Genomic DNA, 24,092 nt, shown 5'->3' on the forward strand with positions numbered 1-24,092 from the left:
AAAAGAGGAGATATGAGCTTTACACGCCTTTACGCAGCCGGCAACGGAATGAATCGGACGATTAAGCGCTTTATATGGTGACAGCTAGTGAAACCTTTATTCAGCAAGTATGGTTGTGTACACTATTAAGATTATATTTTGTTAATCCGTTACAGTTGTTTTTAATGACGTTTGATATTGAAATTTACGCTTGGGTTAACGTCCGCGTCACGCCTGTGTCTTGATTGAAACTCGCTCATGAATGGGACACATGTAGGGGAAGGGCCCCTAATATGGACCACTTTTTGTTTATTGCTGATAACTAGCTTGTTTTCTTGCGAAGAAGTTTCATTCTGTGGTTGGTAGTCATTCTCTCTTAGTTTAACCGTTAGGCATAATTAGAGTGAAATAGCTTTGATAGACTTTCAGCAAAAATTAAATACAGAAAAAATCACAAACAAAGCCCCCTATACTTCAAAATAACATGATTTAGCTGTTATGGGTTGATGACAGCATTATTTTGAAGCACACCAGGAAACTGAAGAAGCTTATCAAAAACAGAGTGAAAATAAGTAGAGGTTACATGCCGAGTCTCAGTGATTATTAAAAATAATGGTCGAAGTTGGCGGATCATGAAAAATGCGAGCTTCAGCGAGCTTTTTCATGACCGCGAACTGAGACCATTATTTTTAATAATCACTGAGACGAGGTGTGTAACCTCTTTATTCCTCCTTTCTTCAGTTATTCAAAGAAAACCGGAGTTTTCGTGCGAAAATTTGATCGAATCCGAATCACTCAACCAGTCAACCTGCGCAGGCGATCGATTAATGCGCGGTTGTATAGTTCCGTGCAAATCATTCCATTCTGTTAACACTTCTTGTCAGTTTCCCTGTTTTGGACTAAAATCAAGTACACAGATATGCTGTTATTCTGCTGTGGCGGTAAAGGCAGATATTGTGTGTTCGGTTTATGTTTTAGTATCGCTTAGGATAATGTTCTTTCGTCAAATGGGACTAGCAGACGAACTTTTGCACCCGTGTTCCAACGTTAATTACTGTATGAAGTTCGGCTTTCTGGGGTAAATAGTGTATGAAACCGCTTTATGTTGTTTAAATCGATGAGATGTGTGCATTTGGTTGCGTGTGATCTGTTTATAAAATGAAATATTGTTGAAAACTGACCGTCGGATTGCAGTCAGTGTTGTCGAAGAAACGGAGTTAAAAGAAGGGGAACTACTCTTGTCGCTAGAGTATGAGTTACTTGCCTTGGAAATTTGCTTGTGATGAACGGTTTGTGCACGGCAGATCTAGATTCAGAAAACAACCGAACTCATGGATTTTATATGGAGATTCATGTGTTCAGGCCTGTAGTTGTTAATTTAAATGCGGTATGTTTGTATTGTTTGCTCCAGAGATGTATACTTCGTACGTATAGAGCGTTCGGAACTTTTCAGTCGCAAAAGTAGTACCGAAACAGAACAGCTTCTCAACCCATTGCACTATCGAGGATTCAGGCTGTTGCTGGCTCGTTATTTGTTTGGTTGCTGGGTCATTATCGAAAAATAACTAGCTCTACAAGTTTACAGAGGTAAAGAAGCAGAGGGGGGAATAAGTGAAATTATCAACTTCCACAATAAAAAGACTATTTGTTATATTTTTTTGAAATCTCGAGAGCTAGTTATAGGTTATTTTCAGCAAGCTTCTTTATGAATTAATTGAAATTGCCTTTAGTTTCTATTTTCTTCGATTTGTTGAAGGTGGTCCATATTAGGGGACTCACACATACTTTGAGGTTTTGCTATTATTTTTTGTTTGCAGTAGAAACTCGGGGTACACACTGTTAAAATGTAACAAATCCTGTCTGAGCTGTCATATATAGCCATTTTTGTGTTATGAAAGCTTTGGCTGTGGACAGAAACGAGTCCGTTTTAGGCGGCAAATTTAGAGTGAACCCTGCCAAAAGTGAAAAAAAAGAGAAAAAGCCCAACGGTTTTGAGGTTTGTGTTTCTGCAACTGTTTTGACATGTGCAACTTATCCAGAGAGGGTGAATAAAGCGAATGAAATTGTTTTGATCGCTCTAGCACCGTTAGTTTGTCAGAACAGGAGGTGGTCCATATTAGGAGCCGGTCCATATTAGGAGCCTTTCCCCTATAAGCGTTTTATGATGGTGACATGATGGTGATGCGTTTCAACCAAACATTTGACGTCGGCATAACTTGCAGTTCGCAATGTAGAATCCCTTAATAGCTAGTGAAACCTTTATCCAGCAAGCATGGTAGTGTACACTATTAGGATTAGATTCCAACATGTAGTAACAGAGGAGATCTGAGCTTTACACGCCCTTACACGGCCAGCGACGGAATGAATCGGATGATTAGGCGCTTTGTGACGGTGACATGATGGTGACGTGTCAGCCAAACATTTGACGTCGGCATACCTTGCAGTACGCAATTTAGAACACCTTAACAGCTACATATAGTGAAACCTTTATTGGATGGGATGGCGCTGTTCTTGACCCGTTATGGTCAACACTTGTTTACACCGATATGGAAATGCGGTACATTTGCGAAAAACATATCTTATTTCAAATAACCAAAGGGAAGTAAGCGCTCTTTATGCATACAGAATGTGTAATGGAGTAAGCGAGAGTTCTACGGAACCTTTCTTCTGGCACCTGAGAGACTAACAAGTATTGAAATGAACAAGCGAATTTGATCCTCTTTTTTTATTCATTTTATTTGAGGATGAAAGTCGCTTGTTCATTTCAATAATTGTTCTTCTCTCAGGTGCCACGTCGTCCGTCGCATTGAGCTATACAAATGTATATGCGTTGTCTGTGCTAGATTGCTTGCATTACACAATGAAATAGCTCTGGTAGATATACCTTCGTTTAATTTGATGTAATTTGAAATACATATTATGCTCTAAAATTGTTAACAGGTGTAATGACAGGATATTGCATCGGTTCCACGCATGCACCGGATATCAATGTGTGTCAGATAAATGCATGGTGTCCAGTGGAGATAAACAACTCGTCAAAACGGTCAGTAGCTATTGTTGTTGTTGTTGTTGTTGTTGTTGTTGTTGTTGTTGTTGTTGTCGTTTGTGGTGGCGGTATTGATCACAATTTTTGTAAGTATATATATACATTTCGCATGAGATAGCCACAACAAATATCAAAATATGCACTCAATCGCGCGCACGTGAGAGTGTGTGTGTGTGTGTGTGTGTATACGGGCGCGTTCATAATGTTCTTCTTCTGGTAACCGTGATAAGATAAGGTTGCAATTTTGTACCCTTTCCTTTTACAACACCCCCCCCCCCCCCCCGGTTATCTTTACATTTATTCAAGTTTTGACTAAATGTTTAACATAGACGGGGAATCAAGACGAGGGTGGTGGTGGAGGTGGTGGTGGTGGTGGTGGTGGTGGTGGTGGTGGTGTGTGTGTGTGTGTGTGTGTGTGTATGTGTGTGTTTGTGTGTGTGTGTGTGTGTGTGTGTAGAGCGATTCAGAGAAACTACTGGACAGATCTTCATAAAACTTCACATGAGAGTTTCTGTGCATGATATCCCAAGGCGTGTTTAAAAATTTTCCGATTAATATCCTTGAAGACGTCATATCCGGCTTTTTGTGAAAGTTGAGGCGGCACTGTCACGCCCTCATATTTTGTTTATCAAATGGATTGAAATTTTAGCCTAGCAATTTTTGACGAAGGCCGGACTTTGGTAGGGCATTTCAACTTGGAGGCTTATTAATTAATAAAAGAGTATGGTCATTAAAAATCTGAAAATTGTAATTATAATTAATAATTTACAAAACGATCGAAAATTAATTTCGTATTATTTCTCATTTTCTGATTCTCAAAACATATAAAAATGTTATATTTCGATTAAAAACAAGCTCTAAAAATTAAAGATATAAAAATTATGATCAAAAGTAAATTTCCGAAATCGATTTAAAAACTATTTCATCTTATTCTTTGTCGGTTCCTGATTCAAAAAACATAGAGATATGTTATGATTGGATTAAAAAAAAAAAAGCTCAGAAAGTTAAAAAGAAGAGAGATACAGAAAAGAGTGCTATCCTTCTCAGCGCAACCAGTACCGCGTAAGTTGACTGATTTACACCTGCATCGAAAATATACAGTACAGACATGCAGTGAAAGAAAAAAACAAGTCGCGTAAGGCGAAATTACAACATTTAGTCAATTAGCTGTCGAACTCACGGAATGAAACTGAACGCAATGCCATTTTTCAGCAAGACCGTATACTCGTAGCATCGTCAGTCCACCGCTCATGGCAAAGGCAGTGAAATTGACAAGAAGAGCGGGGTAGTAGTTGCGCTGAGAAGGATAGCACGCTTTTCTGTACCTCTCTTTGTTTTAACTTTCTGAGCGTGTTTTTAATCCAAACATATCATATCTATATGTTTTTGGAATCAGGAACCGACAAGGAATAAGATGAAAGTGTTTTTAAATTGATTTCGACAATTTAATTTTGATAATAATTTTTATATATTTAATTTTCAGAGCTTGTTTTTAATCCAAATATAACATATTTATATGTTTTTGGAATCAGAAAATTATGGAGAATAAGATGAACGTAAATTTGGATCGTTTTATAATTTTTTTTTTTTTTTTACAATTTTCAGATTTTTAATGACCAAAGTCATTAATTAATTTTTAAGCCACCACGCTGAAATGCAATACCGAAGTCCGGGCTTTGTCAAAGATTACTTGACCAAAATTTCAACCAATTTGGTTGAAAAATGAGGGCGTGACAGTGCCGCCTCAACTTTCACGAAAAGCCGGATATGACGTCATCAAAGACATTTATAAAAAAAATGAAAAAAACGTTCGGGGATTTCATACCCAGGAACTCTCATGTCAAATTTCATAAAGATCGGTCCAGTAGTTTGGTCTGAATTGCTCTACACACACACACGCACAGACAGACAGACACACATACACCACGACCCTCGTTTCGATTCCCCCTCTATGTTAAAACATTTAGTCAAAACTTGACTAAATGTAAAAAAGACAGACAGACAGACAGACAGACAGACAAGGAAAGGCAGTTATAACCAATATCCTGTTATTGTAAATGTCTCACTGTTTGACTGTCGTTCCCCTCTTCCTCCATCCCTCTCGTGATGTGTATACATCTTCTTTCAGAATGTTTCTTGCTTCGGAGAATTTCACCGCCTTCATTAGGAATAATGTCAAGTTCCCAGCATTTGACAGAAAAAGGCAAGTGCTTTATGTGTGTGGTTAAATCTGTGTAAGAATGTACACTGACACCTCTCTTTTAAGACCGTTCCTTTTAAGAATAAAAAATACCCCAAGAATGAGAGGTTATTGGAACGTTTATTTATTGACAAAAAAAACACCTGTTACATTTTTTTTTACAGTACGTCGACCTAGTGGTCTTTTAAGCAGACATGCAGACGCGCATTTAGGCCCCCCCCCCAAAAAAAAAGTTGTATGTTTCTGTTCACCCGACCCTACCTAGTTTTTTTTTCCGCCGACCCTAGACTTTTTTTTATTGCATCTGTAAAAAAAAAAAAAAGCAAAAAAAAAAAAAAAAGCGTCAAAACGAAAGCAACAGACGGCAGACGACACAAGGGGGATAAACCCGCATCCCTTTTGTCTCATTTGTTTTGTAATGTGTTGTCTTTCTCTTTGTATAGTAAGTCCAGTCTCTTTGCGTCACTGTATAGTTATTTTCTACCCTGACAACAACAACCAAAAAAGCAAAAAAAACACAAAAAAAACCTACCTACCTCCCCTATTTTTTGTAGCCATGTTACCAGAAACATACAACTTTTTTGTTGTTGGCCTTATTATAAAAAATAATGAACTTATGTCAAAATGTAAGCATAAACAACTCTTTTTTCGATTGAGTTTTTTTTAATTCTGAATGTTGAAACGTTAGCAGTCTATCTGTTTTTTTGGGGGGATTCCTCCATTGTAGGACTCCCTGTGGATTAAGACGCGATTTTCTCTGACTTTACTCTTCATATTGTCTAGTGAATCTACCTCCGTTTTATGACTTTTGGTGGTACCAATGAAGTTGAGGTTCAATCACTGGTAGATACACTTAGGTATTGATACATCTCTCCGTATTTGTATGGTTTATCTTGTTGACCATATTTTCAATATATATATATATATATATATATATATATATATATACATACTAGATGAATACCCGCTTCGCCGGGTACGGCTTCGCCGGGAAGAAGTCGAGCTGAATACCCGGCTGCGCCGGGGACCCGGCTTTGCCGGGTGTTCGCTGGCGCACCGCACGAAGGAAGGGAGATAAACGCGCAAAACACTGGAGAAGAGTAATACCCGGCTTCGCCGGGACAGTGACTTTCTAAAAATAGTATAACGGGAATATGGATTGAGCGTCGTCGACAGTGACCTTCTAAAAATAGAAACGGGAATATGGATTGACGCCACACGAAGGAAGGGAGATAAACGCTGAAAACACTGGAGAAGATAAGGAAGAGTTACTGGGAATGGATCCAGAGAAAAACCAAAATCGGTTCAGCGCTGCGCGCTGAGAGCACGTGTTGAAATATCTCATCGACCAGGTTGTGTCCGGGGTGTACCTGAATATGGCCACCAAATTTGAAAGAGATCCATCGATAACTTTGGCCGTGCATCGCGGACACACACACACACACACACACACACACACACACACACACACACACACACACACACACACACACACACACACACACACACACACACACACAAGTCGTATATATATATGTATAGGGGTATGCACATTTTTTACGAAACTCAAAACAACGGTGTTAGCACACCCCTGGCAAGACACAAAGAATTAAAACAAAACAAAAACGAAAAAAGGGCACAATGGGGGAGAAACAAGGGAACGGAGGTGGGCAAAATTCCCAGAAAAACCTGTAGAATATCAGATCTAACTTCTTGTGCGCTCCCTGGTCAAGCGTTGATTATTGCGTGACGGTTGGGGGGGGGGGGGGGATTTGCCAATGCACCGGCCCCTGCCTCATTTGGGAATTCCCTCCCGCTCAAACATTCGGCCCGGTCCTCTGTTTTGTTGATATTAATTGATTGTCGTTTTACCGTTTCAGACAAAACTTTCCCGACAATATGGACGATAAAGAACTTGGCTCGTGCGTGTTCGATCCGGGACACCCAAGGAACAGGCACTGCCCTATCTTCAAGATCAGCACTATCGCCCAAGAAGCAGGGTACAGCTTCAACTCCATGATGATCGAGGTAAGTACAAATATGAATTTGTTTAACAGAAACAGACAGACAGACAGCCCTTTCCTCAGCCCTCCCTTTTTTGTCAGTATTGTAAAAAATACCATTGCAATCTGAATTTAGTTCAAAAAGGAAAGCAGCAAAGAAAGTGAACGTCCGAAAAGAACGCAAAGGACGATATTTGAAACATTTATGCATTACATTTGGTATTTGAAAGACCACAAATTGTTGTGTTTAGGTGTTTAGCATTATTTGATATATCTGCTGGTTTGCTTCAATACAATTATACAATTAACCCTAACCCTAAGTCCATAAGAACTCATCGGCGGCTTAAGTTTGGTAGCACTGGCAGAATCCCAGATGGTTGAACAGCAATATATATATGAGTTTCTGAATGTAGGCATGGAACAAAAGTTGCCTGGAATGTTGGCTAAGAAATCATTTCATTCTGTTCTATTGGTTTATTTTATTTGACATTATCTTGCACAAGGTTTCAATATGAAAAGCCCAAGACATATTGTAATCCAACGTTACTCCCCGGACTTTGTGATTATCAGCTTAATCTACTACTTCGTCATTAACACATACACAATGATCCCAATATTTGGGTATTCTGTCGTGAAAAGCACACATGCACATTCGAAGTCATCGTGTACTCTCACGCCATTAGCGTGTTCACACCTGGCCTAGCTTGCATTCAAACATCTCAACTGTTCCACAGCGCATACAACTTGTGTTTTCTTTACTTCCTTGTTTCAGAAGTGCGATTGGTTTGATAAGTATAGCTGCATGACTTTTTAAAAAAGTTTTTGTAAAGCTATTTAGGTTCATTTTGTTGTTTTCTTCAAAGTAGTGTAGGGTAATAGTCCAAATCGTTCACAAATAATTTCGTTTGGAACATCACTCATTTTCATTGCCATAATTATATATAATATTTATCAATAATAATGATAAGCCTATATTTTGCAGGGAGCGGTGATCGAAATCATAATTAAATGGGACTGCAACTTTGACTGTGATGACGAATGCTTGCCAACGTACAGCTTCCATCGGCTGGACCGTGTGCATCATCCAGCGTCTCGAGGTTTTCATTTGAGGTAAAGTTTTGAGTAAAGCTTATAGAAGCTGGATTCTACGTTCGTCATCGGCCAGCAGTCACTGTGTCCAAGTCTCGTAGCCGTAAAGAAGGATAAAGACGACTAGCGACTTGAAGAGCTTCAGTTTTGTTTGGAAGCTAATGTTACTCTTCCACACCCTGTTTAACCTGGCAATCGCCACTGTGGCTGTCGCGATCCGAATGCGGATTTCTGCCGTGCTGGTACCGTCTTTCGACAGGGTAGCTCCCAGGTACTTAAAGCTTGACACTTTTTCCAGTGGCTCTCTGTTCATGTTGATGTTGGTGGTGGCACTGGTGGTGTTTGTGCTGTTGACCATGACCTTTCTGTGCTTACGTCCATCTTGCAGCGAGTCCGTTCGTGAGGTGCTGGAGCTCGGCGTCACTACCTCCCATGAGGTCAATGTCGTCTGCGAACCGAAGGTTGCATATTGGCCTGCCTCCAATGGATATGGAGGTGTGGTGGTCTTGGAGAGTCTTGCGCATGATCCTTTCCAGGCCAGGAACAGGTTGAACAGGACTGGGGAAAGTAGACATCCCTGTCTGACACCGACTGTTGTCTTGAAAAAGTCTCCTATATTGGTTGTTTAGGAGCACTACGCTGCTGGAAAGGTCGTACAGAGCTTTAATGACTCGGACAAGTCCTTCTTCCACGTTGAATCCTCTAAGGACGTGCCAGAGGCCCTGATGCCAGACTCTGTCGAAGGCTTTCTTGAAGTCAATGAAGTTGTGGTAGAGGTCCCGCTGGTGTCGGAGGTGCTTCTCCATGATGAGCCCGCAGTTGAATATCGCTTCACTGTGCTCCGACCAGCTCTGAACTCTGCCTGTTCTTCTGCAAGAAGCTCCTTTGCTTTCCCTTTCAGTCGGTTGAGGATCACTCTGAGCATGACCTTGCTGAGATGGCTAATCAGGCTTATCGTTCTGTAGTTCTGGCACTGTTTCAGGTTTCCTTTCTTAGGTAGTGGAATTACCAGAGACTGAGTCCGATCGCCAGGCCATTTTCCTTTCTTCCAGATCGTATGGCAGAGAGACAGTAGGGCCTTTGATGCTTCTTCCCCTCCACCTTTCAGCAGTTCAGCGGGAACGTTGTCAACACCCAGTGATTTGCTTTAACATTAACTAATCACTTTGTTCAATAAGATTAAGAAACTTAATTAAAAGTAAAGTTTAAATAAGAAATAGCATATTTATTCTTTATAAGTTCCTGAATCCCAATATTAAATATATAGACAGAATAATGTTTACTTTGAATTTGTTTCAGAATTAAAGAAATTATTTATGCAAAATGTTTGTTTTGTTATTCGCTTTATGCGACTCTTGTTTTTTCCCCTTATTCACAAGCAGTCGTTTTGTATTGTGGCTTGGATGCATCTTATTTCTTGCAGGTATGCCGACCATTACACGAATCAGAATGGCCAATCCGTAAGAACGCTGTACAGAGCTTACGGAATTCGCGTCATTGTGACAGTGAATGGCTCAGGGCGCAAATTTAGCCCGTACGTTACTGCAAAGACCGTTGGAAGTGGAATGTCTTACTTCGGCTTCGTAAGTCAAGATGTGTGCTGCATTATAACCGATATCAATATTGATCATCAGATTTTGAATGCAACGTGCGCAGAATTATGAGAATCATAACCAGTTTGAGGCATAGCGTTAAAATAAGATGTGATCTAAGGTCTGTGTGTTGGTAGGAATAAACGCTGGTAGATTTTCGTTGCTACAAACTCCGCAATGCCAAACGAAGGCCATCGCCGCCGCGCGAAACGCAGACGGCTTGGTTCCTAATACCCCCGTTCACACATAGAAGCCGCTTCTGCTACGATGGAAAAGTGGCCGAGAGCGTGGCCAATTGGGGCCAATCGTTGGCCAAACGTGGGAGGATCTCCATGAGCGTGGTTTGATCGGATTGGGATCTCCTTGGTCAGGAAGCTGCACGCTTTCCATACGTGTAAACCCCAGTCACACATAGACGCCCTTCTTCTACGATGGAAATGTGTCCGAGCGCGTGGCCAATCGTAGGCCAAACGTGGGACGATCTCCATGAGGCTGGTTTGGGCGGGGAAGGATCTGCTAGGTCGGGAAGCTGCACGCTCTCCCTACGTTTATTTTGAAGTGCACAAAACAAGCGTAGCCGGGTCGTGGCGCAGTACAGTCGTGATGTATTTTTTTTTAAATGTGCCATGTGCTGGATTTTGACGGCGATACGCCCCGATTTGATAACTTGTTCAAATCGGAGTGATCGGCATGGTCGTCGTTAGGACGTAGAGCTGTGCCACGGGCCCCTTATTTTGAACGTGCACAAAATAAGCGTAGCCGGGTCGTGGCCAACACAAAGCGGGGCAAAGTCTTATTAAGAACGTAGTGGGGACGCCATTATTATTCAAAATCAAAATATTTTATATTGTAATATTGGTCGTGATAAAAACAGCAACGTCGGTAACTATTTCGAGCCGTTTTAAGGGGGAGGGGGGATGCAAGTCGCTTTTTCATTACAATGCTTTTTATTCGCTCATGTGCCAGGAGATTGGTTTCGCATAACTCTGACTTACTCTTGTCGCAAATATCGTATGTATATATTTAGAGCATTACGTCTCTTATTTTCTCTGATCAAAACGTAAGGCAGGCCTGCCATACAATTGTGATCAGTGAATAACCAACATTTTTCTCCTGTTATTAGAATGATGATGATGACGACAATGATGATGACAATGACGACGAAGAAGATAATGAGGATAATGAAGACGACGATGCTGGCCCGGTAGCTCAGTTGGTAGAGCACTGGACTTGTGATCCTAAGGTCATAGGTTCGAATCCGGATCGGGACGGACACGGGTCAACTTTATGTGCAGACTCAGAGACGGTATCCATGTTCCACCCCCGTGTCACCACTGTGGCACGTAAAAGACCTCGGTCATTCTACCATAAGTGCAGGTGGCCGATTACACCTAAACACGCATACACCTGGGTAGCGCGACTCTGTTACTGCTAGCTTTCCACTATGAGGAAGCGACCCGAATTTTCTAGCGATGGGACAATAAAGTAATGAAAATAAAAAAGGACAAATGAAATGATGATGATGCCAAAGAAACTGACAACAATGATGTTAACGACAATGATGACGATGACGACGATGAGGAGAAAAACGAATGACATAATTGAAATCACTGACACCTACAGCTACGACGTCAAGCTACTTCAATAAATGATGTTTGGAATTAACTTTGTCAAGTTTGTATGGTTTGTGGAAGATTTGCTTTCCTTGTTTCCAAAGAAACACGCAGGCAAGCCAACAATGCCACGTGTAGCTTGTCTCAGTGTTTTTATAGAAAAGCGAGGAAAAGTAAGGAAAAGCAACCCATAAAAAACGTGTTTTTTTTATTTTATCCGAAATGTGTTTATTAGTTGTGTTTTTTTCAGGCTGCTTTCGTTGTCAGCCTAGTGATACTCCGCCTTTACAAGCTGTGCTGCAAAAAGAAGCGCTGCTTGGAAGATTGTTGCTGCACGCGCTGCGCGAAGTGTTTGCAGAAGTGTGTGTGTGTGTGTGCCTGCTGGACCGGCAGCTACGACTGTTGCTGTTGTAAACCGTTTGAAGAAAACTCGAGTAGCAACCAGGACAGACACGTTGACGATCTGACGGAAACCACCTTTGTCTTCAGGGATGCGCTTAAGGTGTGGTTTGGTATTAATGATGCTGGTAGTGGTACTGCCTGTGTGCGTGTCAGTGTGTGTGTGTGTGTGTGTGTGTGTGTGTGTGGTTATTTTTCATCAACATCATATTTAAGAGAAGAAAAATGTAAATTCTGAGGAATCACAAACTTAGAAAGTGTTGTAAATAGAACGTTGAATCAAAAATCACTTGTACGTTCAAAAATGGGCGTAGCACAGTAATGGTGAGAGTTTTAGTCTTCGATGAAGAGTACAACAAGAGTGCAGAAATTAAGTCATTTAAAAGATTAATTTAAATTGGAAGAGAATGTACAGCTTAAACAAACATGTGATTAACCAATTTCACTTTATGTTTTTCAAACCAATTGTCATAAACCTTAATTTGAACATACCAAATACCTGAGAAAACAACGTTCCGGGCGAACAAAGTTATTAAAAGCTCTGTAAAGAACGCCGAAAGACATAGTCAGTTAAGAGACATGTTTTAGAAGCTGCGTGCTAAGCAGATAGATTTTTTTTAAATGGAATGAGTAACATACATGTATATCTTTACTTTTTGAAACTAATTGTCATAAACCTCAAAATTCGAAAACGGCGAATGACTTGTAAAAGTACGCTCTGTGTGAGTTATTGAAAGCCTTACAGACAGAGAGAATACTACATGGCTTGCTGTGTCGTACCATATTTACACGAGTTGGTTTTTAAAATATTGAACTGCGAGCGAAAGCGAGCTGTTCACTATTTGAAAAAGCAATGAGTGTAAATCTGGTACGACACAGCAAACCATGTAGTATTTTGTTTATCCTACATACGTATCCAATTTTACGTGTATTTTACTGAAAATGTCCTGCAGTCGTGAGTCGAGGCAGCTAAATTAAAGACGCTTGTTTTGGAACCTCGACCTCTTCTAAAGCATCGTGCAATCTATTTCGTCAAAGTAAAGAAACGTCACTCTGAAAGTGTGGCATGACGTGTTAGTTCAAAAAATTCATCGAGGGTAATTAGCGAGCGCAATTATTTTTCTATAATGACGTTTGTCTCGGTGACTTTGGCATCATAAACAGTGGAAAAATAAGTCCCTGCCAGCCTTGCTTGACATGACCTCATTTACATGATATACACACGTGTGATTTGAACGATTATTATCTCACGGGTGTCTCTCTCACGTATGTAGGATAAAATGCAAGATATTATGTGTTCACAGACATGTAGCAGACAATGTGTGCTGTGCGGAAAGAAAAATTGCTTTGAACGAAAAACTCAATCGTCCGCCTCAGGTTTGTATTTTAGTCTGTGTGCACATTGCTGTCATCATTCGGTGTGTGTGTGTGTGTGTGTGTGTGTGTGTGTGTGTGTGTGTGTGTGTGTGTGTGTGTGTGTGTGTGTGTGTGTGTGTGTGTGTGTGTGTGTGTGTGTGTGTGTGTGTGTGTGTGTGTGTGTGTGAATACGAATACGAATACGAATAAACTTTATTGTCATGAAACGTAGTGTTTATAAGACACGCGAAGATAAATAACCAAATGATTTCATTGGTTCTTTTTTTGAAAGCAATTATATACAAATTCTCCCAATTTAGTTTGTACATTGTCTACTTGCAAAAGTTTACTTGGTACATCATACGAATATATAGGTCGATTAATTTCACTCATGAAAGATTTTCGTAATTGGTTGTTTTCAATGCAATTATCTAGAAAATGTATTTCATATTCTATTACTCCACATGTTTCACCTAATCTATTTTCCCTAGGTGTATTCCTGTATCTTCCTGTTTCAATTTTCAGGTCGTGGGCACTTATTCTTAGTTTACACAACGACTGTTTATATTTTCTTTGTTTTATGCGTAACAAATATGGTTCCGTTTTATAATTTTTTACTATTCTTTGATACAAATTTAATTTTGGTGAACTTCTTATTTGACCTTTCGAATTTCCAGAATTGTATATATTGGAGTTCCAATTTTTGACATATAACATATTTTAACCTTTTCACATTAAAAGTAGACTGATTTTTCCACACATGATCTAATCCAATGACTTCTGACGATTGTTTTACAAATGATATCCATGGATATGTTTCACTGCCTTTGGTGTACATAAGATTATATACTTTGCTCAGATGAGATGTTTTTGGAAGATCCAATATGTGTAACCAGTACGCAATGATATTACATAGTATGTTAATGCTAACTGGGAATCTTCCTAATTCTCCTAGTACTGGTACACGTACTACCATAGTTTCCTTATGTACCCAAGAATTTGTTTGCATGATTTTGAATGAATTTTTTCATGTTGATATTTACAAGTCATGTGTGTGTGTGTGTGTGTGTGTGTGTGTGTGTGTGTGTGTGTGTGTGTGTGTGTGTGTGTGTGTGTGTGTTTTGACACTTAACCCTTCTGTGGGGTTTGAATACCTCCCGACATGACCAAGTCTAATTTTGTCACAGCAGAGTCAAGGTTAGGTCATAAAAACTGAACGTTGAAGTTTTCTCAAATTTTTTTTAGAGCTCTAGAAATTTGAAATTGTACAAGCTTCTAGGGCTTGTTGACGTCACTTGACCCCAGCCTTAGTCACCTTTGTAAAACAACAGGGTCGTGTTTAGGTCAAGAAATAGAAAATTATGAATTCATTGAATTTTGTTTTTAAACTAATACTTGAAATTGTACACACCTTTAGGGTTTCATGACCCCCCCCCACATGATCCAAGACTCTTTAATCCTCGTCGAAATTCAAGTTCACAGTAAGGTCGTGTTACTGTTAGGGTCTTAAAAAAAAGCAAATTATTAATTTCGGGAAAGCTACACCTTCAAAATTTCATACACTTCTAAGGTACATAAAAATCCAGACACGACGCAGGTCTGGTTGGCCGTCGTCAAATTTCAAGTTCACAGCGGAGTCATGTTTGAATCAAAATATGGAAACATATCAATTTCTGGAACGTTTTTAAAGCTGGAGATTTGACAGTTCTCACACTTCTTGGATTTAATGACTTCCAGAATAGAACCAAGTCTGGTTAACCCTATTCAAGTTCACAGTTGGTTCACGTTTGGGTAAAAGATAGAATATTTGTCATTTTTTTAATAAACATTTTGAAGCAAGAGTGTTGGAACTTCACATACTACCATGGTTTGATAGCCCATTAACACAATCCAAGTCTGGTTGAATTGTGTCAAGTTTTACAGTCACAATGGTGTAAACGTCGGGTAAAAAAACCCTCAGATTATCATTTTATTCGACGATTTTGAAGCTTTGAGTTTTGAAACCTCTGACGCCTTTAGGGTTGGATGACTTCTTGACATGATTCAAGTCTGGTTTATCCTTTGCAGGTCACATAGTAGGGTCGAGTTTGGATCAATTTTGGTTTAATTAGTATTTTATTTCGATACAAGATTACAAAGCCATGGAATGCATTTTTTTTGTAATAGAGGAGCACAACAAGAAAAACTTATGAATGTGCTCTTAGAGACAAAATAATAAATTGGCGGACGATATTGTAGATTCATACTTCAAACCAAGCAAAACAACAATAATAAGAATAACGAAAACAAAACTAGTACTTCAACAACAACAGCAGCAAAAAAGCACGAAACATGGAATACTACATATATAAAGAAAGAAGAGGAGAAAGAGAGAGAGAGAGAGAGAGAGAGAGAGAGAGAGAGAGAGAGAGAGAGAGAGAGAGAGAGAGAGAGAGAGAGAGAGAGAGAGAGTGCATTCACTACATATCAATTCAATTTCTAACAAAAAAATAGCATATATCATTCAATCTTAACAAAAATGTTTACTGAAATTACTGTCTAGTATACATCTATGAATCTGATAAAACATCGCTTTGTTTTCAGTGAGTGACTTAATTGTCGCTGTTGCCGTACATAATACAAAAAACAGTGATATTATAATCTGGCAAAGTCTTGATAGTGGTGGCTCTGACATTCTCATATAATGGACAGTCAAATAAAAAGTGTTTGCAATGTTTGATATAAAATCCGCACCTGCATGAAACAAATCGCCATTTAAATCACTTATCTCCAATCTTAATTTGCAATGGATAATTTCGGCTGTTCGATCTTTTGAATAAAAATAAGAGGGAATAACGGGTTCATCACTGAACAAGAATCTTTTGAAGGAACCAATAGAACATGTTTAATACTGTCAGGAAGTTCATTCCAAAGGAGTGTTGAAGAAGGGAAATAGGAATGTTTATATAACTCAGTTCTGCAGCGAGGAATTTGTCTATCAAATGGTTTGCTTGGTGATAGGGATCAACTTTAATGTCCATTGAACTAGAGCAGCGCATAATTTGTTTCTTATTCATATTGCTTTTGACGAAAGTGATTTGTATAACCATTTGCTTGAATCTTGTTGCAGAAAACAATGGAGGGAATACTGATCCAGGCTTTTCTGGGCAATCCATTGAGATGCAAGATGTAACCGGCGAGACACAATCGTCGCCATATGAAAACGAGTGTCAATCGGACGAAAAAGTAAAAAAAAAAAAAAGAAACAGAAAAAAACCCAGCCATTCCCCGTTTTCCTCGTGCATATTAAACCATGCGAGGGACTGACCTAAATCATTCACTGTCAGACCCTCTTTGCAAAACAGCTTGGGGGACAAGCAAAGGCACAAGACACCGGTTTGAAGACTTACAAATCACCAGCGTCTTTACCCCCCATATATGTTCAAGAAAAGGTTCTATAAAGACAACCAAACATGTGTCCGCTTTGTTAAGTTATATCTTGCTGCAAAAAATACTCTAGAAAGAAACACGAAAAAAAGTTCCTCTTCTGTAATGTACCGAGTTCAATATCGGGTGCCTATGCCTCTGACCTTTTTTGGATTTCTAGTTTATTTTTCTCCCTAATGCAAGAATCTCTCTGTAGCGCAACGGTTAGTGTACTGCGTTTTGAGTCGGCAGGTCGTAGGTTCGAGTCATGTCAGCGCGGTGTTCTTTTAATTTTATTTGATTGTTTCTTTACTCTCCTTTGTTTTGTTTTATTTTATTCTATTCATTTTTATTCCAAAGCATTATTGGTGATCAATTGCAATACTGACCAACGCTCGCCAGGTACTGATTTGGTATTGATCACTGCGGAGTTCGTTGCGGCAACCACTGAAGCAACCCCCTAAGTGTAAATGTTTTGAGGTATAAAACATACCTTGGTATTATGTCAATTCTTTTTGCATTTTAATCAGATATGATAAAACAAAAATGTCAATCTAGATCAGGCTTAGACGCAGAAAGACTTGTATTTAGGCAACATGACTGATGAGCGACTCAGTGACTCGTAGCGAGAGATGCCGTTCTCATAGACCTGTGTAACGAGATTCTGTCGAAGTAATTCGATGCTAACCCTGCAGACTTTTGTATTGCCGCAATTAAAACACATTTATTTTGTTGGTAGCTGTTTGTTTCCTTGTGGATGTGTTATGTGCAATTAAACGGGTACGGACACACGTTTTACACATGGGTTACAAAGTTGCAAAGTATTTGAAACGACGGTATTACTGTACATACAGTGGAGCCTGTGTTGAAAGACGAATACCATTTGGACCAGCCATGAGTGATGGAACATTGTACGCTGGGTATCTTGACAGGCACGTTTTAGAAGAAATAATAATGAAAGTGACAATAAAAGGTGTTTTTTTCAAGCGAGGTGTCCGCAATCTGCATGACAAAATATAGCTCTTATTGATCTACATCGCTCGATCTTTTCTCTTACGTATCAGTTTTGTGTGTGTGTGTGTGTGTGTGTGTGTGTGTGTGTAAGCACGCGCGCGTACTGCGTCCTTTTCAGTGAGTGATTTCTCAAAAACAGTCTTGATGTTTTTAGTGCCATTCAGAACTAATGTGAATTACATTTTTTTCAAACCACCCGGCATTACAAGGCATTTATTCTTGTTTTTCTCAGGACATAAAAATGTTATAGTATTTGAGTCTTGAATTGCGATTTATTTATATTAATGAGCACACACAAAAACTTGCCTCCACCCCCTCCCCCCCCCCCCCCCAAAAAAAAAGCATATTCTATAAACAGAGCAGGAAAAGCGCGCATGATTCATAAAAAAATGATAGCATTGGCGGGGCTCGTACCAGCGACTTCAGGAACCGCAGCGCAGCGCTATAACACTGACCTATGCGGATATCTGTCGAGAGTGAAACATTTAGGAATGCCTATTTGGTGAGATACAAAACACACGGCAAAGCTCACTGTGCAACCCGACTCCGCCGGTTGGCAGACTATGTCGTGAGAATTAGGTCAGTTCGACCGTCGCTTACCCCGCCGCTTACACCGCCGCTTTGCACGAAAAGTTGGATGATACAGTACTCCCCCGTTTAACACTATTGTGACTAGCACTGCCACGGCGTTTACGTCCTGCCTGCCCAAGCTTGCCACCAAGAAACTTCCCAAAAATCAGTAACTGTAAAGAAATCTGTCTAGCAAGCTTGAATTAAGTCCAATCACCACCAAATTTTGTGTACTAATTCAAAAATGGATGCCCAATTCAGTCGTGCTATTTATAAGTTTGTCACGCGATTTGTTTTAGCAAAGGGGGGTGAAAGGGGGGTGAAAGGGGGATAATTTGTGTTTTTTAACGTTTTTTTGTGTGTTTTATTTTCTACTGCTTTTTTTAAAAGTTATTTTTTAACAGAAAGTATTATAAATAATGTTATAACCAAACAAGGTGTAAAACCTATGAATTAGCTGAAATATTGTTAACATTGTACACAGAAATAAGGAGACAGTACAAAGAAAAAAACAAGCAAATCACGCATTCACTCACAGCATCCTGACTCAAATGAAACAAAACTGTAGATCTAACACTCACCAAATGATGTCTAGGTAATCCATATTGAATATAAGTCACATTTTCACAACAAAGTACCAACTGTACACCTATGAACAATTCCAAAAGGATTTGAAGGCTCCAGCCATCCATTGTTATCAGTGCTGCCACGCCCCCATAGCTCCTGCACGATTCCGAGATACATGTTCGTCTAGCAGTATCACCGCCAACCACGTGTAGTTTGCCGACTCGTACTAGCAACAACGGGACTGTTTCTTCCTCACTTTCACTGCTTGTATCGCTTTCGTGAGGCGAAAACGATACGTCCGAATCATGCTCTACGGGATCCTCTAGGTCCAACATCCGGAGAATCTCCTCCCGAGACAAGGCTCGCCTTTGATTCATTTTTTTTCCTCAAAAACGCACACAAATCAGGCGGATTTGCAAATGGCAGAAGGGGACGCCAAGTGTATCAAGGGAAACAACTCAATTTATTTGCAAGCTTCAAAAGCCGGGAAGCAATCACGAGTCGTGTACCCTCTATGGCTGGTACTGAAAAATGCGCGTCCCGTCCATGGGCGTGTCAGCGCTGGTACTGATTTATCAGTGTCCCGTCGCGAAAGTGTTAAGGTCACACCTCTGATAACATCAATCAGGGTATTGGTCCCGACCTAAAGCCTTCTTTGTATGACTAAGAAAACCTCGCTTAGCGTGACCTCGGCTACGGGAACACCTCTTTTTAGGTGACCCCCGTTCTGGTCTCTAAATGCAGAAGACCACCGCTTAAGATCAAGCGAAACTGAAACGGAAAAAAATCTCCCAATTTTGCGGCCTTGACAGAGTTTTTTTTTCTCCATATGACGTCAAAAGAGAAGTGACGCACAAATGTAAACGTCATCAGATTATTTGGCCCGATTATTTTACCCCAAAGAGAAGGATGAGGAAATATTTCGCAAATAAAACTTGGAAAATAGTTCCCACCATAATCATGCTGATGCTGTCTTTATTTGCTCATTCACACAGGCTGTTGGAGATGGACCTTCTAGATGTAGAGGCGCGACGTTGAATGCCGTCTTGAGAGAGCACCCAGTGTATGACGCTTTAGATGAGCTTCTCGCAGCAGGTTAGTATTTATTTTTTGGAGAAGTGGAACGGTTAATATAGCACGTCTTCAAATGAATGACTGATGATGATGAGAGAGAGAGAGAGAGAGAGAGAGAGATAGAGAGAGAGAGAGTGGGGGGGGGGGGGGTCTGGCTGCAATGTCAGCCGTGCAGGTTTGTGCATCATTGATATCGCACCGTTTGTGCTTTTAATGATGCTTGTTTTATGTAAACAGCTTGTATTGGGATATGTATTGCATTGGACCCTTATTTCCGTTATTTAACGTTGCTTCATTTTCATGATTAGCATGACTTTTTTTTAATTTCTTTACATTTTTATGTTTCAGAAGGGAGAGCTATTGATTACGTCGACGGGGATGGCAACTGCTTCTTCCGGGCTGTGGCCAAAGAGATGGACTCAACAGAAGACACCCACATGCAGTGGCGGTGCCGTGTTTGTGATGAAGTGGAGGCCAATCCGTGTGCCTACCAACAGTATGTAGATGGGGGCCAGGCCGCGGTAGAGAAACATGTACAGCAGATGCGCATACGAAAAAATTGGGCTTCGACATGCGAGATATATGCTCTTGCTCAGGTGCTGAAGTGTCCAATTTACATATTTTCTCCCCTGAATGATGGCTGGCTGTACAACTGGCTGGAATTCACACCCCGAATACCTGCCATGGTCAGCAATCATCCGCGTTATGTTACACTGTGTAACACCAACGGAAACCACTTTGACAGAGTGAGACCCGCGGATGATGACAAATGTAACTGCAGTGTGCCCGCTCCCCTTCTGTAGACGCATGAGGCTAGACTTGACCTCATGTTGTCATGCATATCATAAGCGATATTTGAGTAGTGCCAATTTTAGGCCAAAATAAAAGACATTGTTGAAGATTTGAGATAATAATTTGGAAGCTCTCTCTCTCTCTCTCTCTCTTTTTCGTTCCCCCTCTCTCTCTTCTCTCATGGTCTCTGTTTCTGTCTGTCTGTCTCTCTCTCACTCTAAGTCTCCGACCCCTCTCCTCTCTCTCTCTTTCTCTCTATCTTTGCCCCTCTGGCCATCTCTCTCTCTTCTATCATGTCTCTTTCTCTCTCTCTCAGCCTCCAATCTCTCTCTTCCTTTCAATTCCCCCCCCCTACTCTCTCTCTCTCTCGATCTCCCTCTTTTTAACTCTATGTCTCTCTCTCCGTCTCCTATCTTTATCTCTGTCTGTCATGATCAGTTTGTCTGTGTCTCTCCTCTCTTTCTGTGTCTGTCTGTCTTACCTCACCTCCTCTCTCTCTCTCTCTCTCTCTCTCTCTCTCTCTCTCTCTCTACCTCTCTCTCTCTAATGCAGCTGATGGTCTCTGTGTCAGTGTCAGTATATATGTCAGTGTGTGTCTCTCTCTCTGGATCTGCCCATTATTACGTCATTGACTTTCAATTGGCGGGAAGTCTTTTATGGGGCCTCAAACTAAACTCTGATCTCCTCGGATAAGATAATTTTTTCTACTGAAATTGATCTTATCCGAGTTTCGGTTAACGTGTCCCTCGGATAAAATCACGATTTTTTTGGGTCCCAAGGGGGGTCACCTTATCCGAGTATCTGCACGGTCTTCCTACCGCCGGCTCAGTTCTTTTTTTTGGGTAGTTTTTTTCCCGCAGTCACGTAGGCCATCTCCAGTTATACACTTTTGAACAAACCGTCATTATATGGCAAGCAGAACAAGAACCAGAAACAAGTGCCACCCAAATTTAACAGAGAAACGATCAATTTTCTGTTGCTGTGAGTACAAGGGTGCTTCAAACAAGTGTGAGAGTGCCCTGATTTGGTACTTAGTAAATTAAGTTCATATTGTTACACGTGTTTGTGTTTGTGTTAGTGCTTTTATGTGTTTGTTTGCCAACGTGTAAGGTTGTAAGTTGAACCATGTGTACACAATGCTCGTTTTTGTAACCCAACCAATATACACGAAGAACATTTGACGTTTTTGAAGGGCGATTTTCGCGATTGCAAAGATAAAGCGATTGCATTCATTAACTGTGCTTTGCCGACATCAGTTTAGTTCTATAGTTGTTAATCATATCATTGTTGTTCTCTTGGTTAGCAGTTAGCCCCATTTGACGGGGATTTATCTATGTATCCAATAACTGTTCTTTGCTCAAATCAGTTGAATACAATAGTTGTTAGTCATATAATTGTTTTGTTAGCTACCACCATTGAGCGAGGATTTATTAAGGAAAGAAGTCACCCACTGAAACAAATTGCAGGCGCCAAGTCAAAAATGTACTGGAAATTTTTGCCAGACTGGTTGTTGGTGTGAAATGAATTTTAAAGGAAAACATGTAGCGATAATCTCTAATGGAATTCAAAGCAAGTCAATTATATATATATATATATATGCAGGTTTACATGCGCGCTTATGTGCGTTGACATGTTAATAAGTTAGCAATTAGATTAATTGTTTTTCAACATCCGATGTGGTAGTCCTGGATCGACGCAAGTTAGTTTCCTTTCTCAGTTGATAGGGTTGTCCCCATGGTTGAAAACAATATAAAGGTTTATCACTGTAAAACAGGCGGTTCATTAAAAGTACATATCTTTTGCACAATTGTAGCCACATTTACATTTACATTTATATATATTAACAGCTATTGTGTTTTCAGCGTAGCAATAGGGTCCGATATTTAGACGAGACAAGTATAATGCCGACGAGTCGAAGACGAGTCGCATTATACTTGTTCGAGTCTAAATATCGGACCCTATTGCTACGCTGAAAACACAATATAAGTGATTATATAGCTGTTCTGTCCTTGATTTGTTGTTCCAAACTTACAAAATGACAGTTTTTGCATCGATGCGTTGATCTCAGGTTTTGATAGCAGACGCCGTTTCTTATGCACATTAGTTTTGCGCAGGCGCCACACTGACTTTGGAGAAAAACTCGATTTGACAACACAGCTGTTAAACAGATTTTTATAAGTTCATTCGTATACAACAAAAAGAAGTTTGAGTTTTTTAAATTTTGAACAAGACTACTTATGAAGAAGACCAAAACACAACATCAACGGAAAATTAGAAACAACTGAAGAACTAGGATGCAACAAGGGGAGGAGAAGAGAACAGCTAATCCGTACAACGCGAGCAGACGGCAGCGAAGTTTTCATTTTGGGTGAATGGCATTTGTTCTTGTCTCGTCATGAAGCGAATTTTTCAACCTCAGTTATAAGAGACTACATGAATGTTAGTGCCATGGGTCGATCATCAATACTTCAGGGGGGAAGTGGGGTATTCAGTGTGAAGTTACGAGGTAAGAAAAACCGAATGCGAAAGTTTGTCTCAGTCGGCAACTGAGCTCACACAGGCACACAAAAACGGCTGTTCCGTTTTACCCCCCTGTTTGAACTACATCTTTCGACTTTGGGCATTTTGTGGTGTTTAGGGACAGAAAATAGTTGGTTTGGTCCTGTTTCATCGGGAAGTTAGCAGAAAAGGGTATGCTATCGACATTTGTAAAGCTGACAAACATTTTTGAGAAGAATTTCAAGTTGTCAGTGTATGCTGTTGTCGATTGAAACAACCTGTGGTACAGATGGGTAAACCGGAACCATGCATGCGTCTTTGTTATTGCCAATATGCTCTTGGATATTGGCAAAAATGGCCGACTTCCGTAGCATTATGCTTTGATGATCGGAAAAGAGATGTGCGAGACCATCCAATCACAGCCCCCGAATTCCCCCACGTGTCCATCAGAATAGCTATCTATATATACGACTTGTGTGTGTGTGTGTGTGTGTGTGTGTGTGTGTGTGTGTGTGTGTGTGTGTGTGTCCGCGATGCACGCCCAAGGTTCTCGATGGATCTGTTTCAAATTTGGTGGCCATATTCAGGTACACCCCGGACACAACCTGATCGATGAGATATTTCAACACGTGCTCTCAGCGCGCAGCGCTGAACCGATTTTGGTTTTTCTTGGGATCCATTCCCAGTAACTCTTCCTTATCTTCTCCAGTGTTTTCAGCGTTTATCTCCCTTCCTTCGTGTGGCGTCAATCCATATTCCCGTTTCTATTTTTAGACGGTCACTGTCGACAACGCTCAATTTTTAGAAGGTCACTGTCGACAACGCTCAATCCATATTCCCGTTATACTATTTTTACTCTTCTCCAGTGTTTTGCGCGTTTATCTCCCTTCCTTC

The 24,092-nt window shown here is 40.3% G+C and overlaps 1 protein-coding gene and 1 long non-coding RNA gene across 2 annotated transcripts in view; both read left to right on the forward strand.

Annotated features, from left to right (window-relative positions):
• The window catches only part of LOC138977174 (P2X purinoceptor 4-like), a 30,342-nt gene extending 14,989 nt beyond the window's left edge, over positions 1–15,353 (forward strand). Inside the window, exons 5-11 of the mRNA XM_070350082.1 lie at positions 2,920–3,022; positions 5,154–5,228; positions 7,106–7,253; positions 8,211–8,338; positions 9,741–9,900; positions 11,773–12,024; positions 15,345–15,353. Of these exons, the coding sequence (XP_070206183.1) occupies positions 2,920–3,022; positions 5,154–5,228; positions 7,106–7,253; positions 8,211–8,338; positions 9,741–9,900; positions 11,773–12,024; positions 15,345–15,353 (875 nt within the window). The remainder of the gene's footprint in view (positions 1–2,919; positions 3,023–5,153; positions 5,229–7,105; positions 7,254–8,210; positions 8,339–9,740; positions 9,901–11,772; positions 12,025–15,344) is intronic.
• Positions 15,354–16,368: 1,015 nt separating this feature from the next.
• LOC138975801 (uncharacterized) lies at positions 16,369–20,808 on the forward strand. The gene is made up of 3 exons (XR_011458757.1): positions 16,369–16,502; positions 19,829–19,928; positions 20,256–20,808. It is a non-coding gene; the product is annotated as an uncharacterized lncRNA (long non-coding RNA).
• Positions 20,809–24,092: the final 3,284 nt, after the last annotated feature.

The sequence above is a fragment of the Littorina saxatilis genome, linkage group LG9, assembly GCF_037325665.1.
Source record: "Littorina saxatilis isolate snail1 linkage group LG9, US_GU_Lsax_2.0, whole genome shotgun sequence".
NCBI lineage: Eukaryota > Metazoa > Mollusca > Gastropoda > Littorinimorpha > Littorinidae > Littorina > Littorina saxatilis.